The 12,996-nt window shown below is 38.1% G+C and overlaps 2 protein-coding genes across 3 annotated transcripts in view; both read left to right on the plus strand.

Annotated features, from left to right (window-relative positions):
- LOC130911117 (probable asparagine--tRNA ligase, mitochondrial) overlaps positions 1-5,991 on the plus strand; it is a 28,017-nt gene extending 22,026 nt beyond the window's left edge. The window contains exons 13-14 of one of the 2 annotated variants that reach the window (XM_057828835.1): positions 1,008-1,034; positions 5,859-5,991. In XM_057828835.1, the coding sequence (XP_057684818.1) occupies positions 1,008-1,034; positions 5,859-5,949 (118 nt within the window). In that variant the 3' untranslated portion in view covers positions 5,950-5,991. Of the gene's footprint in view, positions 1-1,007; positions 1,035-1,249; positions 2,171-5,858 lie in introns of those variants that run through there. The other variant, XM_057828834.1, reaches the window with a different exon arrangement.
- A 108-nt stretch (positions 5,992-6,099) lies between these two features.
- The window catches only part of LOC130911116 (GRB2-associated-binding protein 2-like), a 143,360-nt gene continuing 136,463 nt past the window's right edge, over positions 6,100-12,996 (plus strand). Inside the window, exon 1 of the mRNA XM_057828831.1 lies at positions 6,100-6,238. Within this exon, the coding sequence (XP_057684814.1) occupies positions 6,167-6,238 (72 nt within the window). The 5' untranslated portion in view covers positions 6,100-6,166. The remainder of the gene's footprint in view (positions 6,239-12,996) is intronic.

Below are 12,996 nucleotides of genomic sequence, written 5' to 3' on the forward strand. Positions count from 1 at the left end.
TAATTTTAGGGTTCTAATTTTTTTTTGTGAATTGATAAGCATCACCCAAAAAATAATTGCTTAATTAGTAGGGAAAAAAAATGTTTTTTTAAATAGATTAGTCGACTAATCGTAAAAATAGTCGGCTGACGAATCAGGAGAAAATTAGTCGTTTGGGGCAGCCCTATTATATACGTTTGACTATAAATGATAACAAACAGAATATACACACCAAAATGTTCTACACAATGCTCATTCATCTGAAACGAGAGAATATACAGTGGGGCAAATAAGTATTTAGTCAACCACTAATTGTGCAAGTTCTCCCACTTGAAAATATTAGAGAGGCCTGTAATTGTCAACATGGGTAAACCTCAACCATGAGAGACAGAATGTGGAAGAAAAAACAGAAAATCACATTGTTTGATTTTTAAAGAATTTATTTGCAAATCATGGTGGAAAATAAGTATTTGGTCAATACCAAAAGTTCATCTCAATACTTTGTTATATACCTTTTATTGGCAATAATAGAGGCCAAACGTTTTATTTAACTCTTCACGAGCTTTTCACACACTGTTGCTGGTATTTTGGCCCATTCCTCCTGGCTGATCTCCTCTAGAGCAGTGATGTTTTGGGGCTGCCGTTGGGCAACACGGACTTTCAACTCTCTCCACAGATTTTCTATGGGGTTGAGATCTGGAGACTGGCTAGGCCACTCCAGAATGAGCTGGAGCCTAACAAACTAGTTAAGCGCCACTAAGGGGTGACAAAGTTGAATAAATATAGACAGGCAAGCAAAAGACATGACGCAAATTTAATGTGATCAGATTTTAGTCTTATTTTTTATGTCGTAATGAGCAGTTTTATAATTACTTTACTGTCAGGTTAAGAAACTGCAGACTCACTGTTCATCAGGTAATTCGACTTTAAATTTTAATCCGGCTTGCACCTCTTCTCTGTATTGTGGATTGCTAGGTGGAAATGCTGAAAAATGTTGGAAATTATATCTATATATATTTTTTTTTTAGAGTCGGATTAGAAGACACCTACAGCTGGTAAGAACAAACATCTATTGATAATTAGCTCTGTTGTGTCCATGAGATGAGATTTTACATGAATGTCCACATTAACTCATTTACTGCCAATGACGGCGAGAGACGTCAAATCCATTTAGGATTAATTCACCCCTTCAATTCACAACAGAAAGATGATAAGACATCTATCACTGTCAATGGCATGAAGAGTTATGAAACAATGAAATTGTTTTCAGGTATTTGGATTTGAGGCGTTTTGGCTCCGTTCCACACGGCGGCTTTGGAATGGGATTTGAACGATACCTGCAGTGCATTCTGGGAGTGGACAACATCAAAGACGTGATTCCCTTCCCTCGATTTGCATATTCTTGTCTGCTGTAATGTTACGTCTAACTGACGGCTCGCTAAGGGCGTAACATAAAACGAATCACACATGTACAAGTGGACACAAATCGATTTATTTACCTAGCCAAATGAATACAAAATACAAAGGAAGCTGGCTTCAGGGTAAACCCAGGCCAAAACAACAAACAAAAGGAATCTACACTTAAGCCCCACCTGCTAACTAAACCCTGATCGTACAAAAAGCGATAACAAAAAGACAGCCGCTACCCTGGCTTCCTACAATAAACAAAACAGAAGAAAACGGGTTGAACAGTAATGGCAGCTTACTCCTACTGCTTCAGTGCTCTTATTTACAGTGGTGAACAAAAACGATCCGATAATGGCAAAACACAAAAGACTTCACCGAAAAAGCAGGAGCGTAACAAACAAGCGATTGAATGCGAAGACGAATGGATGCCGAGCAAACAGCTGACGAGGAGGAACGCGGCACGAACGCTGTCAATGCGACCTCCCACAGCGTTGACAGCGGCTGGTTTTTGAAGTTGGTGGTGTCCTTCAGCGGCCAATCAGAGGCTGCCACGACGTCTGCCCATTTGGTGTCGATCAGCACACGTCACGCTGGGAGGGGAGGCAGCCAGCTGGCGAAGGTGATGATCAGCTGACTGCAAGCTTCGCAACATAAAACAACACTTAAACGGCCAGGACCGTCACATGTAATATCTGCAGGTTGTCTTTTTTTTTTTATTTATTTATTTTTTTTAAGGCTTCCAAGAAATTCAAAATATGTTATAATTTAACAATAAATTGTGTTTTTAAACCCAAAAAAGGCTGCTGGCATTCTTATTTTTTTGATGGATGTTCACTTCAGATCAAATCAATACTGAATGCTTAGACGTTACTGCATGAAAAACTGGCATAATTCTGCATATTATTACACAGGGTCAGGTATAATTATTGCAATATATAGGAATATATATGGCACAAAACACTCAGGTGACTTGAAGTTCCGCTCTGAGACCCCCAATTTGGCCAAATTTCAAATTTGTCCGATATGCATGTGTGATACGTCATTAGAAAGCTTAAAATATCCATTTGCTGGGGGAAGAAAAAATTTGAACAGTTGGGATTTTTTAGGGCAAAACCCTATCTGGAGGCGAAAGCACGCGAGAGCAGAATTACAGACGCCATGACTTTTAACGAGATATTATCGCGTACTTACCTTGTTTCGATCCAAAAACTCCATGTAGCATGTATCACTGAGTGTCAAGACACAGTTGTGAATGCCCACAGCTGGATTTTTGGGGGGAATTTTATGGGTGAAACATGGCAATATAACAAGGGTTGAGATGCAGAAATCGTAGACATCAAGGAGTGGTCGAGATTTCCTTTTTCATATACGTTTTTTTTTTTCTTTTCAAATTTTCTTTGTTTGGATCGATTATTTATCATCTAACATATCGAAGAAAATGCGACAGTAACAAAAAAAAAAAAAAGTACAATTAAGCGATACTTATGAGGTAGATATCCGTGACTTTTTTTACAGACGCCATTTTTTTCATTGTGACGTCATTTGTTTAAAAGTAAAATATGCGAATGAATAATTTTTTAAAAGTCGTCTTTTTTTTAAACGAAATATTAGACATCAATAAATGATTCTAAGCTAAAAATGACATATTTTGAATAATAAATATAATTAATTACCTTAGTTTTATGGCCGGGGTAAAACAAGCGGTTGTGCGACGTCTGTTAACGGGGGTTTTCAGGGTAAAACGGACAAATTAAAAATAGTTCGGGGGCTTAATGCACCATGAATCTGCTATTGCAACATATAGACATATTGTTCTATCAAACACAACAGTTGTTTTGGCTTAAAATACGGCAGTTTCTTTTAAAGAGGAGTGGAAGAGCAGAACCTGCTTTTTCAGTCTTGTCTGTGTTTTCCGCCATATACATTGTCACTAGATGGCAGCAGTGATCTTTAAAACATCTCACTCCGACAACAGGTAATCCCCGGGTTACGTTGTACCCGATTTAGGTTATTTCAACGTTACAAAGCCTGTGTCTCATTTATTTTGTTAATTGCTTTTGTTTTGTGATGCATGCTTTTATTTTGGGGCTGGAAGCAAAGAGCAGGCAGTCCACCCCACACACACACACACAAGGAAGAGCAGAGCAGAGCGAGACAGGGGACAGCCTGCACGCACATTTGTTGCTTGTGAAGCATCCAGAGGCGACGGCTGTATGTAGCTCCTTTTGTACGTATTATTGTGCGTTTTCAATTCTGGTCGAATACTCAGGGCGACCTTATGTGATTGTTTTTTTTTTGTTTTTTTTTTTGATGATGTGCGGACGCTAACTGATACATGCTAATCATTTGTTATTGCTATATCAGCAGTTACTTGTACACGCAAATTTGAATTGCTGTTGTTGAAGAGGAGACTGACTTAATTTCATTTTATTTTAGTGTAATTCTGAAAGTGTTGCTGTCACGAGCAGATGAATAATGTCAGCAAACCGCACGGAAGTCTGACATCGTCATTTCGGAGCTTAGCTCGCTGTCTTGCTAGGCAGTACAATGACGTTAAATACATGTTTTTGGATAGTTGTTTTTTAACTTAGAGGGTTTTTAGAGGTATTTAAAGGTTTTTTTCCAACTTACGCAGAAATCACGGTTACATCGGCAACGCAGGAATGGAACTCGTTTGTAAACCGGGGACTACCTATAGCTGAAAGAGCAGGTATTTCATCACATTTTCAGGAATGATTGTGTTGGGTACAGGTTTAGCTAAATTTGTAAAATAATTTTAAATTTCTCTCCTATGATTGGGGGAAAAGGCTGAATCAAAATGCTGATCATATATCAGCTGAGCTTGATTAATGTTTTGTTTAAAACACAAAGATGGACCTTTTTATTTCATTTGGAAATAAAGAAAAAGTTCATTTTTTAATGGTTCAAAGATTGCTCTGATTTTACAATTCGTGTGCAAAAATAAATCATTCTACAGAATTGGTGGTGTTCAGGGCAGCAATTTATGGCAATTTTATTAACTGTCCAATTACATTTAATAAACGGATTTTAAGGGGGGGGCAGGGGCCATGTCCCCCCTGGTGGCCGAAAAGTGTCATTGCATGAAATTGACTTTTTGATATATATATATAAGTTGTAAAGCAATAAAACTGCAACAACAATGAATGAAATGAACAAAAAAAAAAAAAAAAAAGAAAAAAAAAAAAAATATATATATATATATATATATATATATATAATGGGCCAAAATTATTTTTTTGAACAGATCTTGTGACTAACACCTTAGACAGTCATTTGCTTTGCATACAATTACCCCCCCCCCCCCCAAAAAAAATAGGGGAGGGCAATTTTATTTTTCAAATGATTTTTTTTCTTTGAAAATATTTTTTTTTTTTTTATTGAACCAACTTTTTGGGGGATTGACTGATTCACAAATGTCCTACCCATAATATGGCCCAAACACAATTCAATTCAAAGATTGCTTCAATCAAAACTTTTTCAATGAAATATTAAGTGGTCAAATGGAAATTTTTCAATCTCAAATATTTTTTCGCATTCAAAGACGTTTTCTATGATTGAAATTGTTATTTTTTTTTTTTTTCGATTGAAGTGATTTTTTTTCTTGAAAATATATATATATATTTTAAAGCAACTTATTTTTTGATTAAATAATAAACACAAAAACGTCCTAGCCAAAATGAGGCCCAAACACAAACATGTTTTCAATCAAAAAAAAAAAAAAAAAAAATCTAAGAAAAATAGCTTTCACATGCATTTTTTTGTTGTTTTAAATTCATTTTTGCATTCAAAAACTTTTTTTTTTTTTTTTTGATTCAAGCGACTTTTTTGATTGAAAATATATAATTTGATTGAAGCGACTTTTTTTTTTTTTTTTTAATTGAAAAATAAAGACAAATCTACCGCCATATGGCTGCGCCCAGGGAATACAGTTTTTGACGGGGTAACTACATTGGCACAACACCGGCGGGCATACCACATTAAATGGTTGACAATCTTGGCTAAAAGTACTGCCTAAGCAGCCTGACTTAGAATTTCCCCCAAGAATGATGGGAAACAAAAAATGCTCATTGTCAATTAATTATTATAAATATTCTTGTAAGTTAATTTTATTGCTGACACTGCGTTTCGGGGACATCAACATGTTGTGACGCCCCCCCAAAAGTCAAACTCCGCCTATGCATTTAATCGAATTCTACTGGTGTTTTCCTTTTAATGAGGATGATTCTGTAAATCTAAGGGGATCCACAGCGATAGAATGCTTGTAATTACTTAATTTCGCCACAAGATGGTGCCGTTTCCGCGTCCAACTACGGGACATTGGTTCTTTGACGCCTCTGCATTTACAACACGTATTTGTCGCGTTTGCGGAAGTGTTGTATTTATTATTAGCGCAAGTTCAACATGTAAATCTCAATTGAAGTTTAAATACCAATTTTTAATTGTTGTTGTAGCTACCCACTGCTCCACGGGCGCTCATCCCTATCGCGAGCCGGCCGTGGGCGTGGTGTCGAGTTGGGAAAACAAGCCGCAGACGCCCCGTGACGCTGCCCCGCATCATTCGAGTTTCTCCGCGGAGGAGCAGCTCAGGCTCGCCCGATAACGTCTCTCCACCGGCACCGCCAGACACTTCCCCCTATCTTGGTCGTCTTGTTTGGCCTCGTTCAGTCTCGGCTCGGATGGGGGAGAACCGCACGCAGGTCGGGGACGTCCTGTGCGTGTAGACGCCTGTTGGGCACCGAGAGACGGACTTGCCGGCGAGATGAGCGGCGGAGAGATCATCCTCCAGGGTTGGCTGAGGAAGTCGCCGCCGGAGAGGAAACTGCGGAGATACGTGAGTGGATATTACTAGTTTAGACAATCAGCCGTCACTTAATTAGGTACACTGACTTGCACTAAGAAATGTTTGACACGACCACGAGTATTGAATTTAACACCAATGTTGGAGGAGTGTAGATTTTTATCCTATTATTAAAAATATAACAAACATTAATCTAGTAAAGGGTTGGTTGATGCTGCATGCGATGCAACAGTGATTTCCAACCAGTGTCATGGCATCAGGTGCACTATGGGAAATTACAACACTTAATTGAATGTATCTTTGTCTATCTATGCCAGTGACGTGTCGTGACAAACAATGAAATGCATTTCCATTGCCTAAGGATGGGAACTTTGAAGAGTCCATTTCAGTACAGACAGTGCTGTTTAATTCCACAACAATGACACATTTACTTTACTAGTATTCCTACCTCCTTTTTTGCCCCCTACTGTTTCCAGAATATTAGAAACAGCACTCAGCTTCTGCTGCTGCTGCTGCTGCTACTACTACTACTAGTAAATTCCTGCCGCTGGGAATGAACGACTATTGAACTGTCTGTTGATTCTGAAAAAATGCAGAAACTAATCAATTTCTCTTAATTCAGTGCTTCTCAATTATTATCTGTTAGCGCCCCCCCCAGGAAGACTTAAATGCCCCCCCCACAACTCTGCTGCCTCTGTAATTTCTATCATTTGCCTATTAATTATTAATATAAGTATACCTCTGCATAATATTGTGTCCTTTTTAATATTAAAGAAAAAATATATAGCTCAACTTACAATAAAGTATAGAAAAGACAAAGTGCATCGACTTTGCCTGAATTAAAAAAACAAAAAAGTCACATCCAATCTGTAAAAATACATTCAAGGTACATTTTTTGACCATCTAATAGTGAAAAATAAATTTAAATAAAATCAATCAATAAATACTAATAAATTCAAATAATTTAACCATAAAAACAAAAAGTAAACAAAAACAACAGTGTCATTGGACAGTGGGACAGTTTTTATTTTGCACTGAGCAACTTGGTATGCCACCTTATATGATGCTAACAGTGCTCGCTGGTTTACTGATGTAACACTGCGAAACAAAGCGGGATGATTGTTGGCAATATTCGGCACGTCTTGGCTGAAAAAAATCAAGTGGCTTTTCAATGTCAGTGGGATCTAATGTTTATAAGTGACATCTTATTTGATGTGGCTTCCTGCTGTCCGTTGCGAACATTTTTAGACACAGACTGGTCATTTCTCGTCTCCCACTGTATTAAAAGTCAAAGCCAAATGCTACATAGGCTTAGTCATATTTCCTCGTCTTAGCTCGTCATATCTCCAGTGCTCTTTGCTGTGTGGTCTTGTTTTGTTCAAAAATACTGCGCATACTTTGAAAATGATACGTTATTCTAGTATGGCAAAAAAGTATGTTCCCCGAGGTCACATGCGCCACCCCTGGCATTGCTCTGTGCCCCCCTACGGGGGCCCGCCCCACTATTTGAGAAGTACTGACTTAATTAGTCCCAAAATTACTTCAACAGGCGGAACCAGAGCCTGAGTGGGACTAATTTTCAGCCCGTGAATTTAACGCCTCAGGTCGGCCATCTTTGTATTATTTAAAATAGGGATGTCCCAATCGCATGTTTTCGCACCGAGTCACGTGATTTTGAGAATCTGCCGATAAAGAGTCCCGATCCGATACCAAAAAAAAAATATTTGTAAAGTTCCAAATATGTTACAGTACTGTATTTCCTCTTCCACTTTTTCTTGGATTCTTGCAGAGGATTAAAAGAAGAGGAGTTCCAAAAAAATCGATTATTACATGCATCGCGATTTGACACGTGACGATTTGATTACGATTCATAAAGGTTCAAAAACAATGTTTTTCCCCTTATAATTTTATGGAAGCCGCTAGTAGCAGAACGAAATTCGAGACACATCTGCCGCTGGGCACCGTTAACAGGCGCGCGCACGTTATGATTAGAGGTGTGCAAAATTTCCAATTCTTAGATTATTCGCGATTCGGCCGTGGAAGATTCGAGAACGATTCACTAACATCCAAATTCCGATTATTGAAATATGCCAAGTAAAGCGGATGTTCAACACACAGCGCGCCGCGCGGTCAATGAGCAACGGAGCGAGAGTAGCTAAACATCATGCTTCTCATTACCCGGCCCCTCGGGTAATGCCAATGCTCAACTCACGGCTCTAGCTCAACTCATGCCACGAGATAAAAAAAACACAACAACATACCTGACCGCTGCTAAAAAGCTGCTACAAAAGTACGTCATCCACATAATGTTATGGTAGATATCATTTATATAGGACTAGATGCACTGCGTTAGCGGTAGCGTTACCAGCACATCTACAAAAAGCTAGATGTGGACGTAGTAAACGGCCGCCATCTTAAAGCAGTACACTTCCTTGCAAGGCTGTTGTAGCGAACCTTCCAAGCAAACCTAATTAACTATTTATCTAAAATACTCCTAAATCGGTAAAATATTGACTTGAATCTATCTTTAAAATAGTTTTAAAACTTTCACATGTCGAAAGTAGACAAAAGGGAAATTATGGATTAACGGGAGCAATTTTAACAACTTTAACGGTTGATTCACAACATTAAATTAATTGAATGTAGTTTAAAGCTGCTGATACAGAATGGGGACTTGAGTTTTTTTATTTACTGTTATTTTTGTATATTTGTTGACTGCTATATGTTAACTTGATACTGAAATAGTAGTTTGGTTTAGCCTTAGAGTATTTTTGAACAATTTTGGAACTAATGTACAAAACATTAAAAAAAAAAAAAAAAAAAAAAAAAAAAAAAAAAGGAGGGGGGTGCATCAATAATCGTTTTAGAATCGAATCGGAGCATATGAATCGTAATCGTAATCGAATCGTTAGGTGCCCAAAGATTCCCAGCTCTAGTTATGATGGATGCTGCTGGTTACTGAGAGAGACTTACTCCTTTTTAAAAGACTGGAGAATAAATTTGTGTATGAGAGCGGCAGGTACAGAAGCGCGACCCAGTGGTCGCGCTTTTGTGCGCAAGTTATTTTTTTAGAGCAAGAGGGGAAGAGAGATAGTTCGTTGCTCCTTGTTATTTAGATGTCCAGCAGTAGTTTTAAGGCATTTCAATTGAAAAATGTCCTGAGTGTGTTGCTAAGACCCGTGTTCATCTAAAAGAGGTGAGTACATGAACCCTCTTGTACTGTTTAGCCTTTATTGTTGTTGTTTTTGAGATGTTAATCGTTAGCGCCAAGCGCTAAGCTAATTAGCTGACATGTATTTCATATGCAGAACGTGCAAAAACCACGATTAAGTACAGCGGTAACACTACAAACATGCGAAATTGTACGGAATTCTGTGAAAACAAAGTACATTGGTTAAAAGAAGTCTTATTTCTAAAGACACTTTGTTTCCAGAAAATGAGGAATTCATTCCACTGGTGTGAATGTTATTGTATTGTTGAGAGAAATAAGTACTCCCTTTAAAATGGTTAATGTTTTTGCACTTTCTTGTAAAAAATATATAAATTAAAAAGCAGCTTTTCGTTGTATGGGCATGTTTCCATCGTTCCTGTTGAATCATTAGAATATTTTAAATAAATAATGGACATAAATTTGTTTGGCTACTGTATTAAGTAGTAATGTACGATGCTAATCGTGATTATCGCGAGAATCGCAATAACCGCGATCATCGTCAATACCGCGATCATCATTTAATAATCGGATCGTAGCACCCTGAATCGTAATCGAATCGAATCGAGGGGTGCCTAAGATGGCACACCCCTAATTAAAAGTGAATCATTTTTTTTCTTTTGGAAATGCCATTGTATTTTTGGATTATTTTGCTACTTTTTAGCTCTTAAAAATACAAAACATATCCCAAGTGTACGGCCCAAAACAATGCATTTCCTTGTGCACTGTTTTGTGCGCTAGCTAACATTGAATGTCCCCCAATAAAACACAAGGCTTGGTCTTGTTTCTTGTTTTAAATAAAGTAATTTGTTTAAGTTTGTGAAACTGCAACAAAGAAACATGCATGCATTCAACACAACTGCACAATACACGCCGGTATACAAATACCATGTAGACGCCTCACCTTACCTAAGCTACAAGCTATATGTATAGGTGAGCTTCCATATAGCACGACTTGTTAACAAATTTCGTTCTTATAGCTTTTCCCCTTAAACACACAGATGTAAAATACTTACAGACATAAAGTTTCCAAGTCAGAAACGGAACAGAATCCCCCCTTCTTTTTTTTTTTTTTTTTAACAAAGCATTCTGGTCAAATCAAGTCAATTTTATGGCATTTTAAAGACGCCACGTAATTGATGATATTCATTCTAATATTCACTCACTGAAAATGGCAACCTACCTACCTGCTCTGCACGTGTGTTGTGCTCATAGTCATCACGATTGTTGTTTGCTGCTGCATCTCCCTTGTGAGGTGCTACAAGCCAAAGTTTCCACACGTACTGTACGTGTTGTTGTCGTATCACACCATGCAAGTTGCATTTTATTCGCCATTTTGCCTTACGTTGTAATCCTCTGTCGTTTGAGGCCGCGAGCTCGTTGCTTAAAAAATAATGCTATTTTTGCATATTTTTAAGCTACTTTTACGAGTGCTTTTCTCTTTTAAATTCTAATATTTTCGGCTCCACCCTTGCTGTTTTTATCCATGATCCTAGCATCGAGCAAGTAGCTAATTCGGCTCAATACAGACTCTGATTAGCGGGCGGAGCTGCATGTTTTATTTTTGGAATGTTCATGTCAGGATATGTCTAAAAAAAAACAAACAAACAAAAAAAAAAATATATATATATGTATAATTCTTTTTTTTTTTAAATATGACCCACAGGGAAAGCGGTAGTGGCATGTAAATAATACTCACTGTCATGAATAAATACCATACAAAAAACTTTAATAGTATTAAAATGTGTAAAACCCGGTCCGGCCGGCCCACTGGGATTCGTCCCAATCCTCCCAATTAGCCACTAGGCGGAACAATTAACGTATTCAGTGACTTTGACAGCGATAGACGTCCGAACTGGAAGGGGTTGGCAGTGATCATTTGTCAATGCGAGTCAATGAGTGCATTGACCTATTTACATTTTTGGGGTCATAATTTTCTTTGTGTTGTGCAATTTTTAGCACTTACCTAACCTAACTTTACCAGTTATTATTACATTATTGATGTATTTATTATTAAATATTGTATTTTTGTAATATTACTACTTTTTTAAATAAATATGTTTATAAATTAATGTTGATTAAAACAAATGATCTTTTTCTTCTTTGTACTGTATTTAAATTAGCGCACTATTAAAGGCCAACCCTTTTATAAAGCAAGTGACTCTTTAATGCGGCTCTTTAGCACTGCCCTAGTGGCTCCCTGGAACTTTTTGAAAAATGTTTGAGAATGGAAAAAGATGGGCGATGGAAATATATATATATATTTTTAATATGATTTGTGTAGGTGGACAAAAATGACTCATTCTTCCAATTCATCTATATTGTAATGAAGTACAACAGAGTAGTCATGTGGTGCGTCATTCTCTATAGGATGCACTGCAGGGAAAATAAACATTTAACCATGATGGTACATTATGTACAGTGGGGCAAATAACTATTTAGTCAACCACTAACTGTGCAAGTTCTCCCACTTGAAAATATTAGAGAGGCCTGTAAATGTCAACATGAGTAAACCTCAACCATGAAAGACAGAATATGGAAAAAAATAACAGAAAATCACATTGTTTGATTTTTAAAGAATTTATTTTCAAATCACGGTGGAAAATAAGTATTTGATCAATACCAGAAGTTTATCTCAATAATTTGTTATGTACCCTTTGTTGGCAATAACCGGGGCCAAACGTTTTCTGTAACTCTTCACAAGCTTTTCACACACTGTTGCTGGTATTTTGGCCCATTCCTCCATGCAGATCTCCTCTAGAGCAGTGATGTTTTGGGGCTGTCGTTGGGCAACATGGACTTTCAACTCCCTCCACAGATTTTCTATGGGGTTGAGATCTGGAGACTCGCTAGGCCACTCCAGGACCTTGAAATGCTTCTTACGAAGCCACTCCTTTGTTGCCCTGGCTGTGTGTTTGGGATCATTGTCATGCTGAAAGACCCAGCCACGTCTCATCTTCAATGCCCTTGCTGATGGAAGGAGATTTTCACTCAAAATCTCCCAATACATAGCCCCATCCATTCTTTCCTTTACACAGATCAATCGTCCTGGTCCCTTTGCAGAAAAACAGCCCCAAAGCATGATGTTTCCACCCCCATGCTTCACAGTGGGTATGGTGTTCTTCGGATGCAATTCAGTATTCTTTCGCCGCCAAACACGAGAACCTGTGTTTCTACCAAAAAGTTGTATTTTGGGTTTATCTGACCATAACACATTCTCCCAGTCCTCTTCTGGATCATCCAAATGCTCTCTAGCGAACCGCAGACGGGCCTGGATGTGTAGTGGCTTCAGCAGGGGGACACGTCTTGCAGTGTAGGATTTGAGTCCCTGGCGGCGCATTGTGTTACTGATAGTTGCCTTTGTTACTGTGGTCCCAGCTCTCTGTCGGTCATTCATTAGGTGTGGTTCTGGGATTTTTGCTCACCGTTTTTGTGATCATTTTGATGCCACGGGGTGGGATCTTGCATGGAGCCCCAGTTTGAGGGAGATTATCACATGTCAAATCCGATGTAATCAGAATTTTGAAATTTCCCATAGTTAATTGCATGTATGTGTATGAATGAGTGTATGTGTGTGTTGTTT

This window comes from Corythoichthys intestinalis, unplaced genomic scaffold (assembly GCF_030265065.1).
Source record: "Corythoichthys intestinalis isolate RoL2023-P3 unplaced genomic scaffold, ASM3026506v1 HiC_scaffold_23, whole genome shotgun sequence".
Taxonomy (NCBI): domain Eukaryota; kingdom Metazoa; phylum Chordata; class Actinopteri; order Syngnathiformes; family Syngnathidae; genus Corythoichthys; species Corythoichthys intestinalis.